At 36.3% G+C, this 26,847-nt stretch overlaps 1 protein-coding gene across 1 annotated transcript in view; it reads right to left on the bottom strand.

Moving 5' to 3' along the window:
• CC2D2B (coiled-coil and C2 domain containing 2B) overlaps positions 1 to 26,847 on the bottom strand; it is a 100,333-nt gene that overhangs the window by 73,088 nt on the left and 398 nt on the right. Inside the window, exons 2-11 of the mRNA XM_034663036.1 lie at positions 25,488 to 25,552; positions 23,966 to 24,017; positions 22,686 to 22,762; positions 22,287 to 22,352; positions 20,374 to 20,457; positions 15,903 to 16,098; positions 15,435 to 15,571; positions 15,205 to 15,333; positions 3,289 to 3,498; positions 1,353 to 1,450 (exon numbers count right to left, since the gene is read on the bottom strand). Of these exons, the coding sequence (XP_034518927.1) occupies positions 1,353 to 1,450; positions 3,289 to 3,498; positions 15,205 to 15,333; positions 15,435 to 15,571; positions 15,903 to 16,098; positions 20,374 to 20,457; positions 22,287 to 22,352; positions 22,686 to 22,762; positions 23,966 to 24,017; positions 25,488 to 25,529 (1,091 nt within the window). The 5' untranslated portion in view covers positions 25,530 to 25,552. The remainder of the gene's footprint in view (positions 1 to 1,352; positions 1,451 to 3,288; positions 3,499 to 15,204; positions 15,334 to 15,434; positions 15,572 to 15,902; positions 16,099 to 20,373; positions 20,458 to 22,286; positions 22,353 to 22,685; positions 22,763 to 23,965; positions 24,018 to 25,487; positions 25,553 to 26,847) is intronic.

Here is a 26,847-nt window from a genome sequence, read left to right as displayed (position 1 = left end):
ATCGGAAAGGATGAATACTTACAGTTACATTGATGTAGATGGAACTGGAGGCTATTTGCTGAACGAAATAAGTCAATTACAGAAAGACAGTTATCATATGGTTTCACTCTTATGTGGAATATAAGAAACAGCACAGAGGATCATAGGGGAAGGGAGGGAAAACTGAATGGGAAGTCATCAGAGAGGGAGAAAAACCTTGAGAGACTCTTAATTAGAAGAAACAAACTGAGGGTTGCTGGAGGGGAGGTGCATGGGGAACGGGGTAATTGGGTGATGGGCATTAAGGAGGTCATGTGATGTGATGAGCAACTAATGATTTACTGAACTCTATATCTGAAACTAATGATGCACTATATGTTGGCTAATTGAATTTAAATTAAAAAAATAAAGCTTACTTGCTCTGTGTTCATTATGCCAATGTCTGTTCTTTGCCTTCAATTTTAATCTTATAAATAATACCTGTTTATTGTTTTGTAAATATCGATGGCTTCTATTCATTCATTCACTCACTCATTCATTCACTCATTCATTCATTCAAGTAATATTTACTGAGTGCTCATTATGTGCCAGGCCTTTGCAAGGTATATGTCAACCTTCTCAAGTAACATTGTTTGCATTTACTAGATTACTCTAGGAAACCAATTATTTAAATTGACTGTTGCTTTTAGAGGTTGTAAAACCATGTCAGGGCAAGGGGCAGGGAAATTCTTTAACTATCAAATCACTCTCTTATATAGACAATTATTGTGTCTTTACGCATAGGTGAACTTTCTATCCAGTAAGCACCTTCCAGTGAGCTTTCCTGTTTTTGGACAGTCCTTGACAAATAATTATGTTTTGTCTTAGAATTATTTTTCCAGTTATTTCATATTTTCTTAATTTCTCTTCCCAACTACTCTGTAAGCTAATGGTTCCCAACTTATAGACTATGTTTTTTTACAGGGGTTCTTAAATCGATGTGTTCTTTGAGTGTTACCTTTAGAGTGAATTAGTAATACATCTTGTACATGTGTATATATGGACTAATTCTCAAATATATACAAATGCTTGAGACTAATATGATCCTAACAATATTAGTGAACTCATGGAGGTTTATCATTAGCATATAATTAACATGTGGTTTTTTTAATCAATGGATATTAAAACTACAACTACTTTCATGTGACACTTTTATGAAATATTTTTACACAAAACTGGGTCTTAAGGAAAGGTTGGAGACATTTCTGTAATTGCCTAAAGAGTAGGGACCTTCTCTTTTTCTTATTTTATATCCTCCATAGCAAGTGCAATACTCTGCTTAATGAAGTTACTTGAGAAATGCTTGATAAATACATTAATGGTCCCAAACTTACCTTATCTGCCAATAATAATCTTGTAAAGATTTTTTGGTCAGCTGGCTTATTTCCAAATTTTCGTTTGCTAATTTGGTAGCATCTGTCAGTGCTTTTAGCTACAACAAAGAAAAGAGCTTTTTTGTATATTCCATCCACTGTTAATAGCACTCTAATTTCTCCAAAGGTCTAGGTGTGTGCAGCAGAAACACAACTGTATAACTTTTTGTGTATTACTGTCTTACCTTCCAAAATATATTTCATATAAGCATCTTGGGGCAGAACTGAGAAAAGCCTCAATATCTAAGAAATAACCAGTATGCCTAGAACTTTCTAGGTAATCAGTTCATCAATTAATGTTTAAAAAAAATCCAATCAATCAAGATGGCAGATCGAGCACAGGAATCTACCTTATCTTCCACCTAAAATCCCACGGTTATAGAAAAGATATGTTTATCTGTCTTTATTCATATCCACTGCCAACATCACATCCATATCTATACATGTATATTTACAACTGTGTTTATATCTATATCTCTACAAAAAAAATAAATGCATAACAACATAGGAAAACAAGAAAAAATAAAATCAAGAGAAAATGATATACTAAGGAAAGCATAAGATAGAAATATCCACAGAGAATATCCAAAGAGAAATAAAACTGGAGGAAACTGTACCCTAAAACATGTGTAGGAGAAATTTGTCAGTTAGGGACAGTCTGTAGGAACTCCAAGACTAGAGTCAATTAATATAAACTTTTACTGGAAGAAATCAGAGAGGACCTCAACAAACAGGATGACATACCATAGTTCTGGATGAGGGAATGCAATTTTTATAACGATAAAATTTCCTTCAAAATTAATATAATAATATAATGTAATCATAGTAAATATGGTAATAGAATTTTAAAAATAGAAGTTGACAGGCTAAGTCTAAAGTTCATATGGACTTATGGATCAAATCTTTAAGAGCATCCAAAAACATTCTAGAAAAAACAAGGAGTCACTTGTTCTACTACATTATAATTTAATAATATAATAATTAAAAAGGGGCAGGATTAGGCCATTATGTCAATGGAATAAATAGTCCTTAAATCAATGTAAATATGTGAAGCTAGTTTAAAATAAAGGCAGAATTTTAAATCAGTAGGAAATTATGGTGTCTGGATATTAGGCTAACCTTTTGGGGGAAAGAAACTGAATTGGAGCCCAATCCCACAACACACAGATATAAACTCTAGACAGAGTATATGCCTAGAAATTATACATGCACATACACATATATTATTAGAAGCATATATAAGAAGACAACTATAATTTTGGTCACTCAGACACTATTGGTTGCACTTGAAAGGTCATTTTTTTTGGTTGGCAAAACCTCAATTTTGTTCAATTGCTTAATCATCTTCCATGTGTTTTAGAGGTAAACCCTGATTAGCCATTTGTAGCAATTTCGTTCTTTTCGCTAGTGCTCATTTAGGCATTGATTTCTTTTCTTTTTGTTTTCTTTTTCCAAACTTTTACGTACCCTTTATGCTGTCATTGGATGACTGGGTTAATCATTCTCAGACCAAGACTTTTCACATTTTATACGAGATTCAAGATCTCCAATATTTTACATCAAAAATACTTTATTAGAAGACTTAAAACAACCATCTGGCTCTTTTGAGTAGTAATCTGTTCAAATATTCTTCTTGAGTCATAGGCCCAAGAATACCACTGATTAGTGAACCATTTACAAATGCTAAATATACTGCAGGATACATTTGAGGCTACCTCCCTGGCCAGTCAACTCCTATAGTTTCTTTTTAGAAAAACTGGAAGCAACTATTGTTCTAATTGGTTAAATATTTTAAATGCTAAGGGAATATATTGTAGGATAGCTTGCTCTGTACTATTTGTTTTCTCTTTCAATATTAAATGTTCTGCTCTATAAATATAATGAAAGTCATTCTCACCTTCTCATAAAGCAGCTGAGCTAAATTCTGTTGCTGCCTGTCCTGAAAACACTCATAAAGTTGAAGCAGCCTAGCACATAGTACTTGCTCTTGATTGAAGAGAGGATGATGGCTGAATTGTAAACCCACAATGTTGAGATCTAATTGGTACATTTCCCTTTGGCCTTCCATTTTGTTCCTAATAGAGCTTTCCAGATCAGGTTTCACTGCCTTTTAAAGAAAAATATGTACACAATGTTAATTTGATTCTTTGTATTTCTTTTGAAATTACAAGTGACTTTTCCTTATAAAAGTAACACATTAATTGTAAGAAAATTAAGGGGTATAGAAAAGCAATAAACGGGCGCCTGGGTGGCTCAGTCGTTAAGCGTCTGCCTTTGGCTTAGGGCCTGATCCCGGGGTCCTGGGATCGAGCCCCGCATCGGGCTCCTCTGCTGGGAGCCTGCTTCTTCCTCTCCCACTCCCCCTGCTTGTGTTCCCTCTCTCGCTGGCTGTCTATCTCTCTGTCCAATAAATAAATAAAAAATCTTAAAAAAGGGGCACCTGGGTGGCTCAGTCGTTAAGAGTCTGCCTTCAGCTCAGGGCGTGATCCCAGCGTTCTGGGATCGAGTCCCGCATCAGGCTCCTCCTCTGGGAGCCTGCTTCTTCATCTCCCACTCCCCCTGCTTGTGTTCCCTCTCTCGCTGGCTGTCTCTCTGTCAAATAAATAAACAAATCTTTAAAAAAAAAAAAAAAAAAAATCTTAAAAAAAAAAAAGAAAAAAAGCAATAAACAATAATTTGATCTTTCTTCCTTGAAACTGATTATGGTCCTTGATTTCATAAAATATGCTTATATTACATCCACTTTAATCATCCTGCTATAAATTATTGTCATATACTTTGCTGTTGTTGTGCGTTGGTGGAGTTTAGACTTTTAAGTTATAAGCCCTGCAACAATTTCCTATAGCAACACTATGACAAATGGTGTTTAGATCTGTTGGGTCAATAGTTCAACTACCTTATGAACTAATAGAGTCATCTATGGGCAGGAGTTAAGTGGCAAACCCTGATTAAAACATTGTTCCTACATGAATACATTGGTAATCCCCTGGAAAATTCCCTGGAGGGGCTTGGACCCTCCAAGCAAGTGCAAAGGAGATCATCTTTCTTTATACAGGAGACCATCTCCACTTGTATACCAGATTGCTCCTAAATTAGTTGAAATCTGTAGGCCTTAAATTATATACAAAATGATTCAATTATGTTTTAGTACCCTATTCTGAATTTAAGCACATTTGTTTGAAAATGTATGTGACTGGTTTTTAGGGATGTAATTTGAGAAGGTTAACGGGTTACTTAGCAGGTAGTCTAGTTTGCGAATGCCTAGCCGCTCCCAGTAAGATCCATGACTGCATTCACTTGAAAAAGACAGCACAAGCCCTCTCTCTGGACCAGTCTGGTGTAAGGCAGCACGGTTTCCTGTCTGTGCCATTGCTATTAAAACTGCTGTTATACTGAGAAACTGCCATCCCACCTCTGGCCTAGTGTGGCAGATCCTCAAGGACTGCAGGCCACAGTATGATGCCCACATTTCTTCCTCCCTACTCTCTCCTGAGATAGGAATACAAGACAAGAGTTAGAAAGTTTGTTTTGTTTCATCCTTACCTTGTCAGTCTCCATTTTCTATAGAAGGACCAACTCAGAGGGGAAAACCTGCTCTTGATTCCAATTTAATCAATTGGTAGCAAAATGGTCATGTACCAGGCAAAAACACCAACGAAATGAACAGTTTTGGTATTAAGCAACCAAATTATAAACAAAAGTTTGAACATTAAATTTCCTAAGCTAGAGAGGACTGTTCTATTGAGCAGATACTGCACTGGTCAAGTAAGTGAGGAGATTAAGTGAACTTCTAGAACTAAGTGTTTTAGCCCCAAAGCACAAAGATACAGGCAATAATAAGTCAAAGGCCAGATAAACACACAAAAACATCCAAGCTGATGACAAGTGTAAGATCTACATAAACACATAAGAGAATGTTGGAAGAGGGAGTAGACGGCGTAGTCAAATGGTCAGGCAAAACTCAAACAGGCAAATGAGACCTGGGGCAGAGGAATGTGGCAGAGGCAACAGCAAAGACAGGACTTTGGTACTCAGGCAGCTCTTACCCGTGCTTCAGTTGCCCTTATATATTTTTTTATTCTGGCGAGAAACCCCAAATGAGCCTTGTCTCTAAGGCTAGCTGGGCAGAGTAACACATGTGGAGAAGATAAAAGGGAAAAGCAGGCAGAAGCATTTGTCTGACACAAATTCCAGAACATCATCTGTTAAGTATGCTACAGAATGAATTTTAATACTCGGTTTAGATCCTTGGTGAAGTGACATTTCCATTTATTTCCAAGTCTAAAGGTCCATGAAATACTGAAATTATGCTTGGATGAAGCTAGAACAGATGCACTTAAGGAAAAAGGTACTTACTCAGCCCAGTGGTTTCCAATTTGGGATTCTGGTGGTTACAAAGGTTAATCTGGATGGTGGTTAATATTTCTCCAAAATTTGTATATTTTGCATTTATTTGTTATCATTCAATTGTTTGTTCATTCATGCATGCATGCATGCATGCATTCATTCATTCACCAAACTTCCATTGTTTCGGGGATCTCTGTCCCTAAGAATAATGGTCTCAGATAATTATATTAAAACACCTGTGCTTTATCTTCAGCAAAATTAGATGAAATTTATTGTCACCATAAGGTGTAAAAGTTATGCCACATAATAGCAAACAACAAGATAAAACAAATACTAGGGATTTTCTCTCCTCCCTCTTTCATTCTTTTATTTTTATTTTTAATGGGGATGGATGTTTTTAGTAACCAAACTGGAGAAAACAGAAAGATATTGCAATGTTGGGTGTGTGTGCGTGTTGGGAAGGGGGGTTCATTTATAAAATGTTGGTAAATGTATTATATTACAAATTAGGATTGGGCAGAGACATTGCCAGTCTCTCATGCTATGACAGGCACCATGCAAAAAATAATCTTTTCTAAGGTTATGCCAGTCAACTGATGTCTTTCTCTTCTAATGTATACTAGGACCATAAAAGTTTACATCTACTGAGACTGCATTACAAATAATATAAGCACTCACTGAGTGTCTACTATATGCTAAGCATTTGGATATGTTTTAGCAATTGACTTGACAGAAAGAAAAAAAAGAAGGAAAACCCTGCTCTGCAGTTAAGCAGCAAAGAGATTAGGTAAATGGAAGACGTAGATACAGACTGAGACTTGACAGAATCGCAATCCAGCTGAAATCAGTTAAGTCCCTAATTGGATTAAAATGATTATCCCCACTCGATATGCCTAACAAAGCAAAGGCCAGAACTTTTCTGAAAGAAGATACCATCTAGAGCTTTAATAACTTTTCATGTATAATGTTTGCAATACAATAAAAAGTCATCAACCGTAATAAAAGACAAGTCTAAATAAGCAAAACGGAGAGGAAAAAAAAATAAAAACAGACTTGCAGGAACCCAGATAGCGTAGTTACCAGATATGGACTTTAAAGTGGCTATTACTGTGTTTTTAAAAATAAAGTAAAACAGCGGCGCCTGGGTGGCACAGTCGTTAAGCATCTGCCTTTGGCTCAGGGCATGATCCCCGCGTTCTGGGATCGAGCCCCACGTCAGGCTCCTCTGCTATGAGCCTGCTTCTTCCTCTCCCACTCCCCCTGCTTGTGTTCCATCTCTCGCTGGCTGTCTCTGTCTAATAAATAAATAAATAAAATATTTAAAAAAAAAAGTAAAAGAGATAACACATGAAAACATGGCATATTCCAGGAGGAAACTGGAATATATACGTAAGATTCAAATGTCCAATGAACATTTTAAAGTTAAAAATATACTGAAAATACCTGAAATGAAGAATTCATTAGACAGGTGATTCTGGGAATATGGTGGCACTATAGTTTTAGATAGTCCCAAATCTCTACCATTAAAACAGGCAGAGCAACTAGAGAGCACAGCCAAAAGGTCCGTAGACAAGATGCATAGCAAAACTACATCTCCAAGAATTCCTTGTGAAACCCAAAATACAAGTGGATGGAGACAAACCACCAATAGTAGAAAGCTTGCATAGTACTGGTGGTGGAAGAAAACAGGGAAGCAGTGAAGCATCTGAAGGTCCTGACAGCAGGAGAACCCCAAAGAGCCAACAGTTGTTCACCAGAAAGTGCAGCATGCCAAATTAAAAACAGGAGCTAAAAGTGGAAGAGGTTTTGTCTACTCCAACTGTGGGTGAGTGCAAAGGCTTTTGGAGAGGACTAAAGGGGTGTCAAGGAACCCACTTCCTCAGAATTTTTAGGACAAGTCTTCACACTAAAGAGAAACTGCTAGGAGTGAAATAAAAATTGAGAAGGCCAGGGACCACAGGGATTAGGAAAGAGAAGTTACAAAAAAAATATCTGGGAAGGGAAATACAGCCAAGAAATTTCAAAAATCCAGCCACTATATATTTTTAACACTACAAAGAAACAAACAGAGTTCTGTGACATTATAAAAAAAGTTATCAGGGGGTGCCTGGGTGGCTCAGTTGGTTAAGAGTCTGACTCTTGATTTCAGTTCAGGTCATGATCCTGGGTTGTGGGATGGAGCCCTGCATTCGGCTCCCTGCTCAGCAGGGAGTCTGCTTGACATTCTCTCTCTTCATCTCTTTCTGTCCCTTCCCTGGTGCTTTCTCTCTCTCTCTCTCTCAAATAAATGGATAAATCTTAAGAAAAAAAAAAAGGAGAAAGAAAGAAGAAAAATGAAAAGACAGCAAAATAATATCCCCACAAAGTACAACAGAAAGAAATCCAAAAACAGATAAAAATATAAGTGTGCTTTCAAATGAGCTAAAAGACATTGGGAAAATTTTATTGACCTTCAAGAACATATATCAGAATTAGAAAGACTGAGAAATGAGGTGACAGAAAGAATTAAAAATAAAAAAATATTTTAGGAATTAAGCCTAGGGGTGCCTGGGTGGCGCAGTGTTAAGCGTCTGCCTTTGGCTCAGGGCATGATCCCGACGTTATGGGATTGAGCGCCACATCAGGCTCCTCCGCTATGAGCCTGCTTCTTCCTCTCCCGCTCCCCCTGCTTGTGTTCCCTCTCTCACTGGCTGTCTCTATCTCTGTCGAATAAATAAATAAAATCTTTAAAAAAAAAAAATTAGCCTAAACTAGAAGGAGCACAAGGGCAAAGAAAGACCATAAAAATGGACTTTTTCTTAACGTGAAAAAGGGAGAACTCTTTCTAAGTAAAAAAGAAATGAATAAAGAGAAAGAATTCATTGGATGGATTTAACAAGAGATAACACAGAGCAGAAAATTAGATAAGTGAACTAGAAGACAGATCAAATAAAAAAAATATTCAGACTAAAGATCAGAGAGAAGACAAGTAATAAAAAATATAAAAAAAGCAAAATAAGACACAAGGAGCATGTGTACTTAAAGTCCTACAACAGAAAAAGGAGACTGAGGCATCAGTCATATTTGCTAAGAAAATGGCTAAGAATTTTTCTAAAACTGATGGATGACATGGAATCATACATTCAGGAGGTTCTAATACCCCAAAGCAGAATAAATATTGATAAACTCACAGCTTAACATACTACAGTGGAAATTATTGAAAACCAAAGAGAAAAACTGAAAACCAAAATAAGACCTTAAGATGACTTTTCAAGGTGGCCTGGGTGGCTCAGTCAGTTAAGCGTCTGATTCTTGATTTTAGCTCAGATCATGATCTCAGGATTGTGAGATCGAGCTCCATGTCAGGCTCTGTTCAGGGAATAGATTCTGCTTAAGATTCTCTCTTCCCTCTCCCTCTGCCCCTTACACAGACACCCCATAAATAAATAAATAAATACTTTTTTTTAAAAGACGGCTTTTCAATAGAAACAATGAGATTCAAAAGAGAGTGGAAAGCTCTCTTCGAAGTGGTAAAAGCAAAATAACATCTAATCTAGAACTCTAGACTGAGCAAAAAACACCCCATCTCAGACTTCTATTTTATATATTTATTTTTTTACTTCAGAGGTATGCTAGAATTCTCCACTGGACTTGTATACTTCCACAAAGGCACTCTTGCCCATGGGTGATTGTCAGAATCAGTGTACTTAGGGGAGGAAGACAACAGAAAACTTTTATTCTGCCATTATGATGATACATTCTCTCCAGCTTTCTTCTCCTTTATCAAGATTGTTTTGGCTATTCAGGGTCCATATGAATTTTAAGATTGTTTTTCTGTTTCTTTTGATAGAGATTGCATTTAATTTGTAGACTGCTTTGGGTAGTATGGATATTTTAACAATATTAAGTCTTCCAATCCATGAACACATGATTCTTTCCACTAGACAGTCTTTTATTTTTAAAGAAACTGAATCTATAATTGAAAACATTTCCACAAATAAATTTCCAGGCCAAAATGGATTCATCAGTGAATTCTTCCAAACACTTAAGAAATAAATAACACCAATATTGTACAATTCTCCCCAGAGAAGAGAAAGAGAAAAGAAATACATTTTTCATACAATGGAGTTCTACATAGCAAGAAGATTAAGCCAATTATTGTTGCATGCAACAACACAGAACACCTACGCTATTTTTACACTTACGTAAAACAGGCAAAAGTAGCAGGTAAGAGTAATTACAGTGCTAGAAGTTATAATAGTAGTTACCTTGAGGGGAAATAGTTACTGGAAAAGGACATGAGGGGGACTTCTAGAACGTTGGTAATATTCTATCCTTGTTCTCAATGCTGGCTACGCAGCTTTGTTGACTTCATGTAAATTCATCAAGCTAATATACTTGATATATTTGTATTTCTGTACATAAAGATAACTGAGTGAATACATTGTTAACTGTCCTCTCAGAGCCTTGGAAAGGGACCTCTGCACAGTTAGGGACCCTAAGCTTAAAACTCATTAGCTTCACAGCAAAACTGCCTCTAATTGAGGCAATGGCAATTCTCTTTTAGGTGTACCGATCTTAAGACACCAGATTGAGGGGCCCCTGGGTGGCTCAGTGGGTTGAGAGTCCAACTCTTGGTTTTGGCTCAGGTTATGATCTCAGGGTCATGAGAATAGAGCCCCACATTGGGGTCTGCACACAGGTGGGGAGTCTGCTTGAGATTCTCTCTCTCTCTCCCACTCCCCTCACCCCCTAAAATAAATAAATATTAAAAAAAAAAAAAGACACCAGATTGAGTATTCTAAAAGTAACTCTAAATATGCAATTGAGGATCAGGCAGAGATCTGGGAAAGACACATGTTTGGGAGTCACCAGCAAGCACATGGTAGCAGCTGTCATGGAAGTTGGGATTATCAGGCAAAGAATATGAAGAAAAAGACAATAAAAAGACCAAGGACCTAACTTATACATCCTCAACATTGAATTTCTTTGCTTCTGGTTGGGTAGAATTCTACTTATCAAATGATCATAAGTTTTGGTAGACAATTGTATATGTCTGTAATTTATAGAAGTTTGGGAAATTAAATAGAGCTAAAATGCATTTTATATAGTTAAATAATAAAAGGCTTTCTTAGCAGCACAAACTGTTGGTATATTTTTAGAAGGTCCTGAGAACACTTTATAAACAGTATAAAGATATGAAAAACATATCACAATATAAGAAAAAAATTTTTGATTTCCTGAATTCTCTGGGAAAGAAATAGAAACTAGGGAAGAAAAGATCATATATCATATATAAAGAAGATCCTTACATGTTATAGAAAGACAAGGAGACTCCCAAAACTATTCATCTCTTCAGTTGAGGGAACAATTGTAAAGAAAAAGCATTAACTACAGAAGGAAGGCGTGTAATTACTGGGAGAACAGAAGTAACTCACAGGTTCAAAACAAAAGAATAACATCCTATAAGAATTTTTAGTAGGTATTTTTCCACTTTATATCTACTTACAGCCATATTTCTTATATATGGAATAGGTAAGGCAAATTAATGGGCAATTGAGTTTTTGTACATAGTTCTGATTTAAATTTTTCAAGCTAATTTTTTTTTTAAGATTTTATTTATTTTTTGACAGAGATAGAGACAGCCAGCGAGAGGGGGAACACAAGCACGGGGAGCAGGAGAGGAAGAAGCAGGCTCCCAGCGGAGGAGCCTGATGTGGGGCTCGATCCCGCAACGCTGGGATCACGCCCTGAGCCGAAAGCAGACGCTTAACGACTGCACCACCCAGGCGCCCCCTCAAGCTAATTTTTAAATATAAATATTTCTGTCTAAGTATTTCTTCTCATTAGGTTAATGGACTTCTAATTTTCATAATGTCTTGGAATTATATAAAATTTGTTTCTTTGATTATGTGTATAATACACATTCATTTTTGAAATTTAGAAAACAAAGAAATAGAGAAAGAAATAAAGAAAAAAATTAAAATAATCATGTCCTACTATCCAGAGATAATTTGATATATTTCCCACTCTTTTAATCTATCTACTCATATATGTATGTATTTATTCATTCATTGAGAAATTCATTCATTCATTATCTGTTTTTATAAAATTAGGATCATATAATATGACTTTGCATTCTGGTTTTTTCACTTTGCATTTTGAGTATTTCCCTATATCACTGAATATTCTTCAAAAACATAATTTTAACAGCTATTTTACATTTCATGATAGTTTTGACATTACATTACTAGATTTATTAGTACCTTTACAGGATAAATTAACACCACAAACACATAAGTTGTAATTGACATTACAATTGATATTACAATTTAATTACAATTGATTCCAACCAGAATCACAAATAAACTGCTGTTGGTTACCTTTCTGTATATGGTCTTTAGTGCTGGATTTAAAGATCCCTTGCTTGTGTCTGACCTGAAGTTCCATGACTGTCTAATGGGTGAAGGTAATGACATAATTTCTCCACTTTCTTCAAACCAACACTTTCCCTATCAAAAATATTCAAGAAATATCATAAAAAAATATTTCACTAAAAACAACTGTCACACACTAGCAATGAGTGGTGTAACTTGTTAGCTGGCGCACTTGCCTCTTCTAGGGTAAGCAGGCGATTTTCCATTTTGTTGCAGGTCTTTTTATATATTTTTGGCTTTCTCTGAATATAGAATCCTTCATCTTCCAAAACGCGTGGAATCATATCTTTTGGCAGTTTACGCTGGTTGGCCACTTAAGAACAAAACCTAGATATTACTTTGAAGTCCAAAATATTAAACTGGTATTGACCAAACAAGAAGANGAAGACAACAGAAAACTTTTATTCTGCCATTATGATGATACATTCTCTCCAGCTTTCTTCTCCTTTATCAAGATTGTTTTGGCTATTCAGGGTCCATATGAATTTTAAGATTGTTTTTCTGTTTCTTTTGATAGAGATTGCATTTAATTTGTAGACTGCTTTGGGTAGTATGGATATTTTAACAATATTAAGTCTTCCAATCCATGAACACATGATTCTTTCCACTAGACAGTCTTTTATTTTTAAAGAAACTGAATCTATAATTGAAAACATTTCCACAAATAAATTTCCAGGCCAAAATGGATTCATCAGTGAATTCTTCCAAACACTTAAGAAATAAATAACACCAATATTGTACAATTCTCCCCAGAGAAGAGAAAGAGAAAAGAAATACATTTTTCATACAATGGAGTTCTACATAGCAAGAAGATTAAGCCAATTATTGTTGCATGCAACAACACAGAACACCTACGCTATTTTTACACTTACGTAAAACAGGCAAAAGTAGCAGGTAAGAGTAATTACAGTGCTAGAAGTTATAATAGTAGTTACCTTGAGGGGAAATAGTTACTGGAAAAGGACATGAGGGGGACTTCTAGAACGTTGGTAATATTCTATCCTTGTTCTCAATGCTGGCTACGCAGCTTTGTTGACTTCATGTAAATTCATCAAGCTAATATACTTGATATATTTGTATTTCTGTACATAAAGATAACTGAGTGAATACATTGTTAACTGTCCTCTCAGAGCCTTGGAAAGGGACCTCTGCACAGTTAGGGACCCTAAGCTTAAAACTCATTAGCTTCACAGCAAAACTGCCTCTAATTGAGGCAATGGCAATTCTCTTTTAGGTGTACCGATCTTAAGACACCAGATTGAGGGGCCCCTGGGTGGCTCAGTGGGTTGAGAGTCCAACTCTTGGTTTTGGCTCAGGTTATGATCTCAGGGTCATGAGAATAGAGCCCCACATTGGGGTCTGCACACAGGTGGGGAGTCTGCTTGAGATTCTCTCTCTCTCTCCCACTCCCCTCACCCCCTAAAATAAATAAATATTAAAAAAAAAAAAAGACACCAGATTGAGTATTCTAAAAGTAACTCTAAATATGCAATTGAGGATCAGGCAGAGATCTGGGAAAGACACATGTTTGGGAGTCACCAGCAAGCACATGGTAGCAGCTGTCATGGAAGTTGGGATTATCAGGCAAAGAATATGAAGAAAAAGACAATAAAAAGACCAAGGACCTAACTTATACATCCTCAACATTGAATTTCTTTGCTTCTGGTTGGGTAGAATTCTACTTATCAAATGATCATAAGTTTTGGTAGACAATTGTATATGTCTGTAATTTATAGAAGTTTGGGAAATTAAATAGAGCTAAAATGCATTTTATATAGTTAAATAATAAAAGGCTTTCTTAGCAGCACAAACTGTTGGTATATTTTTAGAAGGTCCTGAGAACACTTTATAAACAGTATAAAGATATGAAAAACATATCACAATATAAGAAAAAAATTTTTGATTTCCTGAATTCTCTGGGAAAGAAATAGAAACTAGGGAAGAAAAGATCATATATCATATATAAAGAAGATCCTTACATGTTATAGAAAGACAAGGAGACTCCCAAAACTATTCATCTCTTCAGTTGAGGGAACAATTGTAAAGAAAAAGCATTAACTACAGAAGGAAGGCGTGTAATTACTGGGAGAACAGAAGTAACTCACAGGTTCAAAACAAAAGAATAACATCCTATAAGAATTTTTAGTAGGTATTTTTCCACTTTATATCTACTTACAGCCATATTTCTTATATATGGAATAGGTAAGGCAAATTAATGGGCAATTGAGTTTTTGTACATAGTTCTGATTTAAATTTTTCAAGCTAATTTTTTTTTTAAGATTTTATTTATTTTTTGACAGAGATAGAGACAGCCAGCGAGAGGGGGAACACAAGCACGGGGAGCAGGAGAGGAAGAAGCAGGCTCCCAGCGGAGGAGCCTGATGTGGGGCTCGATCCCGCAACGCTGGGATCACGCCCTGAGCCGAAAGCAGACGCTTAACGACTGCACCACCCAGGCGCCCCCTCAAGCTAATTTTTAAATATAAATATTTCTGTCTAAGTATTTCTTCTCATTAGGTTAATGGACTTCTAATTTTCATAATGTCTTGGAATTATATAAAATTTGTTTCTTTGATTATGTGTATAATACACATTCATTTTTGAAATTTAGAAAACAAAGAAATAGAGAAAGAAATAAAGAAAAAAATTAAAATAATCATGTCCTACTATCCAGAGATAATTTGATATATTTCCCACTCTTTTAATCTATCTACTCATATATGTATGTATTTATTCATTCATTGAGAAATTCATTCATTCATTATCTGTTTTTATAAAATTAGGATCATATAATATGACTTTGCATTCTGGTTTTTTCACTTTGCATTTTGAGTATTTCCCTATATCACTGAATATTCTTCAAAAACATAATTTTAACAGCTATTTTACATTTCATGATAGTTTTGACATTACATTACTAGATTTATTAGTACCTTTACAGGATAAATTAACACCACAAACACATAAGTTGTAATTGACATTACAATTGATATTACAATTTAATTACAATTGATTCCAACCAGAATCACAAATAAACTGCTGTTGGTTACCTTTCTGTATATGGTCTTTAGTGCTGGATTTAAAGATCCCTTGCTTGTGTCTGACCTGAAGTTCCATGACTGTCTAATGGGTGAAGGTAATGACATAATTTCTCCACTTTCTTCAAACCAACACTTTCCCTATCAAAAATATTCAAGAAATATCATAAAAAAATATTTCACTAAAAACAACTGTCACACACTAGCAATGAGTGGTGTAACTTGTTAGCTGGCGCACTTGCCTCTTCTAGGGTAAGCAGGCGATTTTCCATTTTGTTGCAGGTCTTTTTATATATTTTTGGCTTTCTCTGAATATAGAATCCTTCATCTTCCAAAACGCGTGGAATCATATCTTTTGGCAGTTTACGCTGGTTGGCCACTTAAGAACAAAACCTAGATATTACTTTGAAGTCCAAAATATTAAACTGGTATTGACCAAACAAGAAGAAAAAGGTAACTATCATATACCCTACCACTAAAGTTTAGCAGGAAGTCTAAATATATATATATATATATATATATATATATATATATATATGATAAATGAGTTCTTTTAACTAGTTTCCTTAAAGTCAGAGAAGACGTGAAGAACAAATACAGAAAACTTCCTGTAATTTTAGATCAGTACTTTTTATCTATCCAACATACAAAGAAGATATTATTCTATAATATGATTAATGACTTAAATATTTTGTTGTAAACAGTTTTACCTGGAGAACTACTTGGCACAAAAATGTTTGCCTGTTGTTTCTTTATTTGTTCTTGATCATCTTCATATTCAGCAGCTTTTACTTCAAGTAAATTGGGGAAAATGATTTTCTCCATAAAATCATCTTGGCCTTCAGCAAAATTTTGTAAATTATCACCAAGCGAAAAATGTTTGGGGTAACTATCATTTACTGATCTCTGTTGAATACCAAAAAGAAAAAATAAGTAAATATGCTGTTCCTAATGATTAATATATAGATAAACGAGATGTATTGGGACCTTGCTGTTAATTGTCTTTCTGAGCCAAGCCACCTAGTTCAAGTTGAAACTGTTATAATAAAATTTCATTGAACATAGGAAGAACTCATTTAAGGCTTAATAGTACATAGTATGATTTTTCTATAACCCTTCTTTGCAATTCACAATGAAGGACTACTGAAATAGAACTACAATCAAGCACCTCCTCTCCCATGGAAAATGCCCTGAGATATTGGACTATGATATTTCAACCACTAAGAATTCATAGTGTAAGGCAAAGTCCAGAGACGTCAAGCCATGCAGCCTTAAACCGCATTTTTTTTTTCACCATTCAGAAGGCAGTATTACCTAAAATGATATGGAGCAGTCATGCTGGTTTCTGGATGGTATTTAAAAAAAAAAGAAAAGAGTTAACATAGAAGTCTACAGCAGAGGGGCGCCTGGGTGGTCAGTCATTAGGCGTCTGCCTTCGGCTCGGGGCATGATCCTGGCGTTCTGGGATCCAGCCCCGCATCAGGCTCCTCCACTGGGAGTCTGCTTCTTCCTCTCCCACTCCCCCTGCTTGTGTTCCCTCTCGCTGGCTGTCTCTCTCTCTGTCAAATAAATAAATAAAATCTTTAAAAAAAAAAAAAGAAGTCTACATCTGAGTGATTATAGTGAAATTCTGAAATATGATAGATACTATGAAAATTACAAACAATCTGAATATAGGTATCAAAACAGACGTATTACTAAATATAAAAATGGTATACTTTTATATCAGGATTGGAAATTTTATATGAGTCTCTTCACACACACAAAAATCACCAATTCTGGATGACTGTACTTGTCTAATTTGAAATCTATATATATTGAAAAACAGAAGGAGACAGAAAATGTGTGAGTCATACAAATAAAATCCCTCAATTTTCCAAAACATACATTTAGAATTAAGCAGTTAAATTTAAAAATAATCACAGAATTCCTTTGAATAGAGAACCTTACGTAGCTTTGACTAGCTCTGACAAAATTAAGAAATTAATATAGTTAATCAACACCCAGGTTCATATCAAGTCATCACAACATTATACCCTCTTTCCTATCCCCATCATGAAATCAAAAAAGTATTTTATATCCAAAAACCTTTATGGCATCTTTTCCAGAATTCAAACCAGGTATGACACTGACATCTAGAAGCAAGATTTGGGGGATCTCTACACGGGGATCTCTGAAGATTCAGTCACCTACAAAAAGGGGCTCGAGGGGCGCCTGGGTGGCGCAGTCGTTAAGCATCTGCCTTCGGCTCAGGGCATGATCCCAGCATTCTGGGATCGAGCCCCACATCAGGCTCCTCTGCTAAGACCCTGCTTCTTCCTCTCCCGCTCCCCCTGCTTGTGTTCCCTCTCTCGCTGGCTGTCTCTCTGTGTCAAATAAATAAATAAAATCTTTAAAAAAAAGGGGGGGGGGCTCGAGCTCCCGTTACTATACATCCCTCATACACCCTCAGTGTGGACCAGGGCTTTCAACCTGCGTTCAGAGCTAAGGCCTGTCCTGACGGCTGAGCATGTCAGCCCTTATCTTGGATCCCAGCCTTTTATTTGTGACTAAACAGGCCTCTTTTATAAACCTTACCCTATTCAACTAGCCTATATTTTTAGCCTGAGACAAACTGTGATTTCAACCAATATAAGCCTGACCTGACCAACTATTCCTGACTTAATCTGAGGCTAGCTGCTCTCCCAGATCACCTTCCTGGTCTTCACTATGCAGCTCGCAGCAGAGCAGTGTCTGGTTAGGTGTTGTGTGACAGGGAGTATGAGGTCAGAAGGCATTCAGACTTTCCATTCATAACTCTAGATGGATACTCCTGAGCATAGTGTGGTAAAAAAGAGATATTTCCCCCTATGTCACAGGAGCAAGCCTTGCTAATCATGGTACGATGAGTAGAACTGTCCAAAAATAACCTTGGACCTCACTGGGCTGCCCAGACAACCTATTTGGGACCAGGACTCCCCTTTCTCCCACCAGGAAGAAACTCCGTCTCCCAAACAGTGGATTTCTCCTCCCTGTGATGAGGACAGTAGTTTCCTATGGACCTCGAAGTCACCAGGTACGGGGCAATGGTTTTCAAGGCAAGGCCTCCAAACAACCCACATCTAAACCTACCTTAATAAAGCCCAAATAGCCTATCTGCCTCACTGACCTAATTTCCCACATGCACGCCCTCTGGGAAGGAAAAGCAGCCCAATCTGACCCCCTGGTATCCACTGGGTGACCTTCTCTTGTTTTCCCAGAAAAGCTCATTCCTTAACCCATATTGTGAGACTCCGGGAGGTCAGATGATGTGGCAGAGCAGGCACATGTTGGAAACTCATTTATTCAATATTCATTGGAATATTCACTGAGTGTCTAATATGTTTCAGGAAGAAAATGAAAAAATAGATATAGAAATAAATGCTCGGTGGTGATAAGTGTGTTGAAGGGGAAAAAAAGCAAGATAAGAGGATAGAGAAAACCAGGCTAGGTGGGTAGGGGTACTATTGTGGATAGGGTTGTCAGATACAGTATCTTAAATGATGTGTCATTTTAACGGAGACCTAAAGGTAGTGAGAGAGAGAGAGAGAGAGAGAGAGAGGATAAGGGAAGAGCTTTTTAACAAATAAAAGATAAAAAGTCCTTTGCATGTCGTAAGGAATAGGAAGGAGGCCAATCTGGCCGGAGTTGGCTGGCAGAAGTGCAAAGTGGTAAGAAATGAGGTCAGAGAGGTACCGTGGGGGGTGAGGTCACATAGGTTTTGGAGAACTTTAGTTTTTATTTTGAGTGAGATAGGAAAACATTAGAAGGTGTAAGCAAAAGAATGGTCCGTCTTAGATTTTGACAGGAACACTCTGACCACTGTATGATATAGAAAAGAGACTGTTGGGCCACTAGTAAAAACAGAGGGAGACACTGGCAATGATCCAGATGAGAGGTTATGGTGGCTTAGACTAGGGTTATACCAGTGGAAGTGGTGAAAAGGGGGTCAGATTCTGGAATACTTTGAAGGTAGAACAGAATTTGTGATGAATTGAATATGAGGTCTGTTAGTAAAAGAGGATCCAAGGATGACACCAGGGTTTGGCTGAGCAACTGGAAAAATGAAATTGTCATTTACAAATATGATTCTATTCATACAAAAGTCCGTGTATGTGCAAGTGCGGGCATAAGTATTGAGAAAGGTATGAAAAATGATAGTGGTTTATATCAGAGCAGTGGGATTTCATGTGATTTTTAGTTTCTTCACATGGTTTTCTGCATTTTAAAGAAATAATGTACATACTTTCTTTAAACTTTTAAAAGATAAAGCTGTTTTTATTGTAGAAAAACCAACAATAACAAAGAAGGAATGAAAGGACTGGGCAGGTTGCAAAGAAAGGGGGATGGAAGGGACTGGGAAGTAAATTGGAAAGGAAATGGGTGTCCAAGAGGGACTCAGGAGGCCTGAGGGATTAAGCAATGCTGAGCTGCATCAGAAGATACTGGGTAGAACTCTAGGGGAGTTCTCCAGTAGTACTGGGGGAGAGGACCAAGGAAACCATGCAGAGACTAAAGGCAGAGAGGAACTGGAGAAAGTTTAAAGGAACAGGAGCAGACAGGAAGAGCAGAGGGATGGATAGTCAGGAGATGGGAAAGACCCATGAGACCAACTGGTACGGGAGGAGAGGACCACAAGGGAATAACAGGGAGCTGAGGAGTTTGGGAGGCACGGGGAAGAACTGCTAGAAATTAGAAGGGTCTGGGATCAGACTGGGAAGGATGAAGAATATGGCATCCATGGAGAGTAATAGAGATTATGGAGAACAATTGGGGGGACACTTGGAGAGAAAGACAGGAACAACAAAAGGAAAAGGAACACAAGGTTTGGAGCTGACAGCCAGTGCTTCCAGCTCTACTGATGTTTCACCCTCCATCCCTGAGCTTCCTCACCTTTAAAGTAAACATTACAATAACACCTGCCTCACACAATTACTATGAGGATTGAAGGATGTAATCCATATTAAAAATCTGATATAACATTGGGCATCCAGTAAGTACTCAATAAATGTTAGGAATTATTATTTTGAACAGATTCTTAATTCAAAGAGAAAAGGGTGGCTCAATAATAAAAATTTCATCTCCCATCCAAGTATTTCATTCTATGCCTTTAATAAAGAGCTTATTTGCCTGAGACATGAGAGGAAGGGGAGCAAATCCAACCTGCTCTGAACACCGGCCCACTGCTGAGCCGTCTTCACCACCTGGCATGAAAAACGAAAGACCTTCATCGAGTGAGACTTCAGTCTGTGGATTAAACAACAGTAAACCAGTATTCAGGGTGGAAAAGACTATTTTCTCTGCTTATAAGTGGAAGAAATACTTTTCTGCAATATGGTAAACAGTAGCTGTCATCCTATTCATGAGCAAGGAGCGGCAAGAGTGTGTTCGGTTCATTAAGTTTTTTGGGTTTTGTTTTGAAGGTTCTGTTAACTACAATAAGAAACAGAATAAAGTAGGGCCCAAATCTTCTGCCTCCCCAAATCTCTCTTCACTCTAGCCAGAGTACTGAGTATTACCTTACAGTTTGATCAAAATGGGGGCTCAGGGAAAATTCTTCTTTTCTCTCCCTGTTTTCAGATGCTCTCATGGATGTGTGCACTCACACCCCAGTACCACCAGCCCACCTACGTTCTTGTGGTTGGAGACAGTTAAAAGTATTAAAAGGGGCATATCCTTAGTTATAAATTTGCTGATAAATAAGCTTCCATTTTTCAGTACTGTCAAGTCTGAATCTTTTACGTGTAAATCACTTACCACTTCTTTCTCACACACATATTAAAATGAACTGTTTTTATGGAGAGTTGGGAAGAAATTAATTCTATAATAAAAAGTAAAACTCATAGTTACTAGAAGTCAAAGAATTTAAAAATAAATAAAATACAAAGCTTATCTTATATCCTGTTTGTACCTACAATTTAGCTGTCACATTAACTTCAAAAGTTATTCACCCTGCAATAATGCTGCGTATCGAAATTGTCAGTATATAATTTATTTCCCTTCATCTCTGCTCATCGTAAAATCACTTGCTAAAATCCTCAACTTCCTGAGCAGATACTCCTATCTGGCAGTCTCAGAAGCCAATTTCCCTTCTTTTTCACCTCTTCCTTGACACTCTGGACTGACTTTGACAAGCTTGCAATATTTTATTATTCACAGTTACATAAATCCAACTTAGGCACACTTTCATTTGTTGAATGAATAGCATGCACACACATCTTTTTTTTTTTTTTTAGTCTGCTTTTACTTTTAAATTTAATTAAAATAATTCTTACTAAGCACCCAAGAAGGGCACTGTGGGGGAGACAAAGATGACTTAAAAAAAAATTCCTTGCATTTTAAAATTTATAGAGTTAGTCTTGTTGCTTACGGCAGAAATGGCTAATTGTCCATTCTTGCCTTTTCCCCATCTCTAGTAACAGAATCTACTTTTGGGGGGGGACCTAAACATTTCCCCCACGTTCCTTTAGGGGAAATAATGTATGCAGTTTGCAGGTCTTGTCCTGTAAGAGATTAATCAGCAACCCTCTGGCTCTTTCCTTCTTTCCCTGTGGCCAGCAAACAAAGGCACTGGAGCCTGGCCACTAGACTCTGAGATTGAAACCATCTGCTGAAGATGGGAGAACTCTCCTAGCAGTTTAGACTACTTACCTGTTACAAGTAGAGAGAAATAAAACTTCGATCCTAGTTAAGACATTTTACTTGGAATCTTTTGGCTAAACGTGCTTAGCAACCTTTACCCTAAGTAAGATAGTTCCCCAAAACAGGAGTTGTCATCTCAAATTTCAAATATGCGATTACACACTGAATTGTAAAACAAAATCTGTAAGTCAGGGATCACCTATAATATTTTATTATAATTTTTTAGGATGAAAATAACATCAGGTAGGAATAGAGAGTGCTGTAAATCGGTTTGAGGGATTGTTGTGGAGTGATAATAACAGATTATAGGGCTGACTTCATCATTCTGTAAGTTTACTAAAAATCATTAAATCATACACTTTAAATGAGTGATTTTTTGCTATATAAAGTATACCTCAATAAAGCTGTTTTAAAAAGTATAAAAAATTGTTTACCTTAGGCCATTGATATATCTTCTCATCAATGAGTAGCTGAGGTGAGGACTTTTCACCTTTATTAATCTGAAACACAACATAAGTAAATGGTGTGGAAAATTTAATCCTCACAAATACAGACATAATTATGTTCATAAGTTTTTTATCCAAAATGGATAAAAATCAAGATTTCTCAATGCTTTTCTTTTAACAAGTATATACATGTTTTCCCTTGAGATGTCATATATAGTTACCATGGTTTGGAAAAAAAAGGCATGGAAAATAATTTGAAGCTTTTGGGAATTTAGGAGCAATGTTGAGGCTAAATTTTCACTCTTTTTTGACAAAGAAAAGTTTATTATGATACATATTGCAGTAAACAGTAAATATGAAAACAGGAAAGAAAAAAAGAAGCATTACCTTAGCATTTTTTAGCTTCTTTCTTACTTTGCCTCTCAGCGTTTCTATTACATTTTGATTTTCCTCTGCATCTAAATCTATCAAGAAGTCAACATAATACAGAGTTCATGACACTTTCTTACAATAAAACAGCAATAGCAGCAAAAGTGCTTATTAAATAGCTAAACTGCATGCATTTCTAAAGATCATGACAATTACAAAGACTGGGTCTTTGCCCCATGTGAGTTTAGAACCTAAGACCGATTGCTGTCGTCCCTTCCCTCTTTTCCAATCTGGACTAAATAATCAGGACTGAAACTTGCTTCTTTTTGTGAGTTTTTCCCCTGCCTTCTATATCCTCATCTATTGGAGAGAGTCCTTCTTTGTAATCAGTCAAAAAAAGAAAAAAACAAAGAAAAAAGCAAGCTCAGATAAGCATGAGAACAGTCATATTCTATGTAGACTGTTCTGCAGAGTATACAAATAATAAAGCCAGGTTACTTCAATATGATTAAACTGGAGAGAAAGGAATCTGGGGGCGCCTGGGTGGCTCAGTCATTAAGCGTCTGCCTTTGGCTCAGGGCGTGATCCCAGCATTCTGGGATCGAGCCCCACATCAGGCTCCTCCCCTGGGAGCCTGCTTCTTCCTCTCCCGCTCCCCCTGCTTGTGATCCCTCTCTCGCTGGCTGTCTCTATCTCTGTCAAATAAATAAATAAAATCTTTAAAAAAAAATAAAAAAATAAAAAAAATAAAAATTACTAGTTGGTTTGTTTATACTCTACTCCCAGAATTTAGAATGGCAGATGCCACGAAGTAGGGTCTCAATAAATATTTGGTGGATGAATGAATCAGGCTTCAACCATATTCATGTATGTTTCTCCCTGAGATCTGGAGCTTCCTGAAGCAGGTTCCGTATCTATGCATGTTTATGGACTAGCACAGTCTCAAGCACTAGTGGCTTCTCCATGTTTGCAGAAGGGGAGAGAAAACAAAATTTGGTTTTTTTTACATGTGTTGACTTTACTATACATTTTCTTATGCCCATCTTGTATTATCTAGGAAGTTTAGTTTCTGTTTGAACTCATTTCTTAAGAAACTTGTGTTCCCCTGTTCTGCCTGCTGCACCCCCCCTTGTGCTCTCTCCCTCTCTAACAAATAAATAAATAATAAAATCTTAAAAAAAAAAAAAAAAGAAAAGAAACTTGTGTTTCCAGTTGAAACCCTAGGATAGGAGTAGTCATTTACATCTTTAAAAAATAGAAACCAGCAGTATCAGAGTTGTGGTATACTTATTGAGAACCTTTTTGGAGATGCTTGTCTACATTCTCTTCTGCACTGTTATCTTCCAACATCTGCAAAAAAGTTGGGTGGGGGTGGGTTACCTTACATCTTTTTGTTTTGGCATTGAACATCTTTTCATATGTTCATCAGCCCTTTGAAAGTCATCACCTTTAAAATGCCAGTTAACGTCCTTTGCCTGTTTTCTTAAATTTCATCTTTTTATCAATTGGTACAAGCTCTTTAAATACAGTGGATTTTTAAGTTAAGAAATTTCTCTCTGTAATATCAAAAAAGGACCTTTTAATGATAAAATCCAATGGTTGGTTCTTAGTATTCGTATATTGCCAACTTTACATATCTCTTAGGAGGGCCAAATAAGACCAGACATATGAAAATACTTTGAAACTCAACATTCTATCCATGTTAGCTATTACTTGATTACTCTGTAGCATCTGATAATGTTGGCACCTTTATTTTCTGGAAACTTTCTATACGTTGCTCTCCTTTCTTCTACTTCTCTGGCCACTTATTCCCTGTGTTCTTCAATGGTCACGCTTCTCTTCATAGCTTACATGTGGGCACATTCCAAGGCTTTGGAGAGTGTATGTATTCCTAGGGCTTCCCAAATCTGTCTCCAACCTTGACTACTGATCCTGAATACCATATTTCTAGCTGCCTACTGGTATTTCTAATTGAATATTCACCTTTATAAAAAAACTTGATATGTTCAAACTTCCTTTTAAGTTTTTTAAGCCTCAATATTCTGAAATTAAACCATACTAGCAATGTTAAGTCTGTTTTTAGAGCGATACAGACTATAAGTTTTTCATTTTAAGTTTAAATACAATAGCAAAACACTCCTTAAATAACAACTAAAATAAAAGACATTATCACAATAAGAGCCTAGTCTACAGGCTTCCTGAAAGAACTTCAAAATCCACCAGTGCTTCCTGTATCACACTTAAGAACTATTGAATAAGATCAGCATAAACTAAGATGTTCAGTATCTTCCTCAACACAATTAAAAATACCTAATTCTATTCTGGACCAATGGACAGTAAGTGATTGATAGAGGTCTCCCTTTAATTTCCAATAATCTCACCCAGCATTCTTAGGATTCTGCACACTTCTTCAAACTTCCCATCCCTATCTAGAAGACAGGGATAAAACATGAATCTTAACTGGAGTTACTCTAAAAGACGTGTAGATATTGGTCCTATATGTTTTAGTCACTCACTAAAAAAATAAAAACTTTCTTCTTTTTTGAGCAAAACAGAAAATGGACTGCTGGCTGAGAGAACAGGTAAATGAATTAATACTTACATAAGGGAATAAATAAATAAATAACTCACCTCTAATACTATGGCATTACTAACACACCAAAGAGTATAATTCATTCTTAAGCTCATTATTTTTTTTAACATATGAACTGTATGATTTGAATATAGAGCCAAATATATCACATTGTTCAGGATTATCCTACATTTATAATTGGGCTATTAGTATAATCAAAATCGTTATAATCTCCATTAATACCTTACCTTTTTTTTCATATCTTCTTTTCTCTTTGAGATCTTTTTCATGATGGTTCTTTCATTTCCACTTTCTAAATAAATAAGAAATAGTCTTAAGGATGATATACTACTGAAAGTATGATGTGATACTTAAAGTATGCTACTTAAATGTTTTAATTTAACTAGAAACTAAACAAAGAAATACACCATCACCTTTAGTATATAGTAAAAATTCTGGTTAATGTAATAAGACACATAAAAGAAGTAAGAAGTATAATTATTAGAAAAGAGAAGACAAAGTTATCATTGCTTGTAGAGGATAAGTTTTTATACATAGAAAACCCAAGACACTCAATCAAAAAGTTTAGACACAATTAGAGGGGCGCCTGGGTGGCACAGTCCTTAGGCGTCTGCCTTCGGCTCAGGGCGTGATCCCGGCGTTCCGAGATCGAGCCCCACATCGGGCTCCTCCACTGGGAGCCTGCTTCTTCCTCTCCCACTCCCCCTGCTTGTGTTCCCTCTCTCGCTGGCTGTCTCTCTCTGTCTAATAAATAAATAAATAAATAAATCTTTAAAAAAAAAAAAGAAAGTTAGGTGGCAGAATACAAGAGGAATATATGTCAAAGTTAATAGCTTCCCTATATGTTAATATAATAGAGAAAAATCACTTTCATAATAGCAATACAACAAAAACATTTTCAAAATACCTAGGAATAAGTTCAATTAAAATATGTGGGAACCCTCTAAGAACTATAAAACTTAAGTGAGAAAAAAATATCTGATTAAACATGGAGATAGATATATACCAGATACAGGAAGATTGGTTGGGAGGCCATTATAATAGTCCCAATGAGAGATTCTAGGGATCAGAATCAAAAATGGAAGTGGAAATGGAGGGTGGAGAAAGCTTCATTTAAAAAGTAAAAGTCACAAGATTTCATGAGCAATTAGATGGAGGAGACAAAGTGAGGGAAGAGCCAAACCAGGTGTTTGGTTTGAGTCACTGAGAGGTAGCGTCATTTCAATTATTGTCAAAGTAGGAATGTAGTTGGGGTAGGAATCAGTAAGTTCAGTTTTTGGATGTTGCTAATGGATGTTTATGGGACATTCAGGTGAGAAATTCAGAAGATAATTAGAATTACTGTAACAGAAGAGAACAGAAGAACAGAAGAGAATCAGGTCTACAGTCTTTGTTTAATCAGTAAACAGACATTTAGGAAATTGATTTAAGACTCTTTAAAATATCTTTAAGATTTTTTCTACTAACATAACAAAATTAGGCACAATAGGAATATATTGCCAGGAAAGAGAATTTTTAATTTACTTTGCATTCTGCAAGAACGTCTAAAATGACCTTGAAATCAATACCTGGCTTGCTGATAGGTAC

This window comes from Ailuropoda melanoleuca, chromosome 6 (genome assembly GCF_002007445.2).
Source record: "Ailuropoda melanoleuca isolate Jingjing chromosome 6, ASM200744v2, whole genome shotgun sequence".
Classification (NCBI taxonomy): Eukaryota; Metazoa; Chordata; class Mammalia; order Carnivora; family Ursidae; genus Ailuropoda; species Ailuropoda melanoleuca.
Note: the sequence above shows the minus strand (reverse complement) of the source record. Positions and strands in the feature narration are given on the sequence as shown.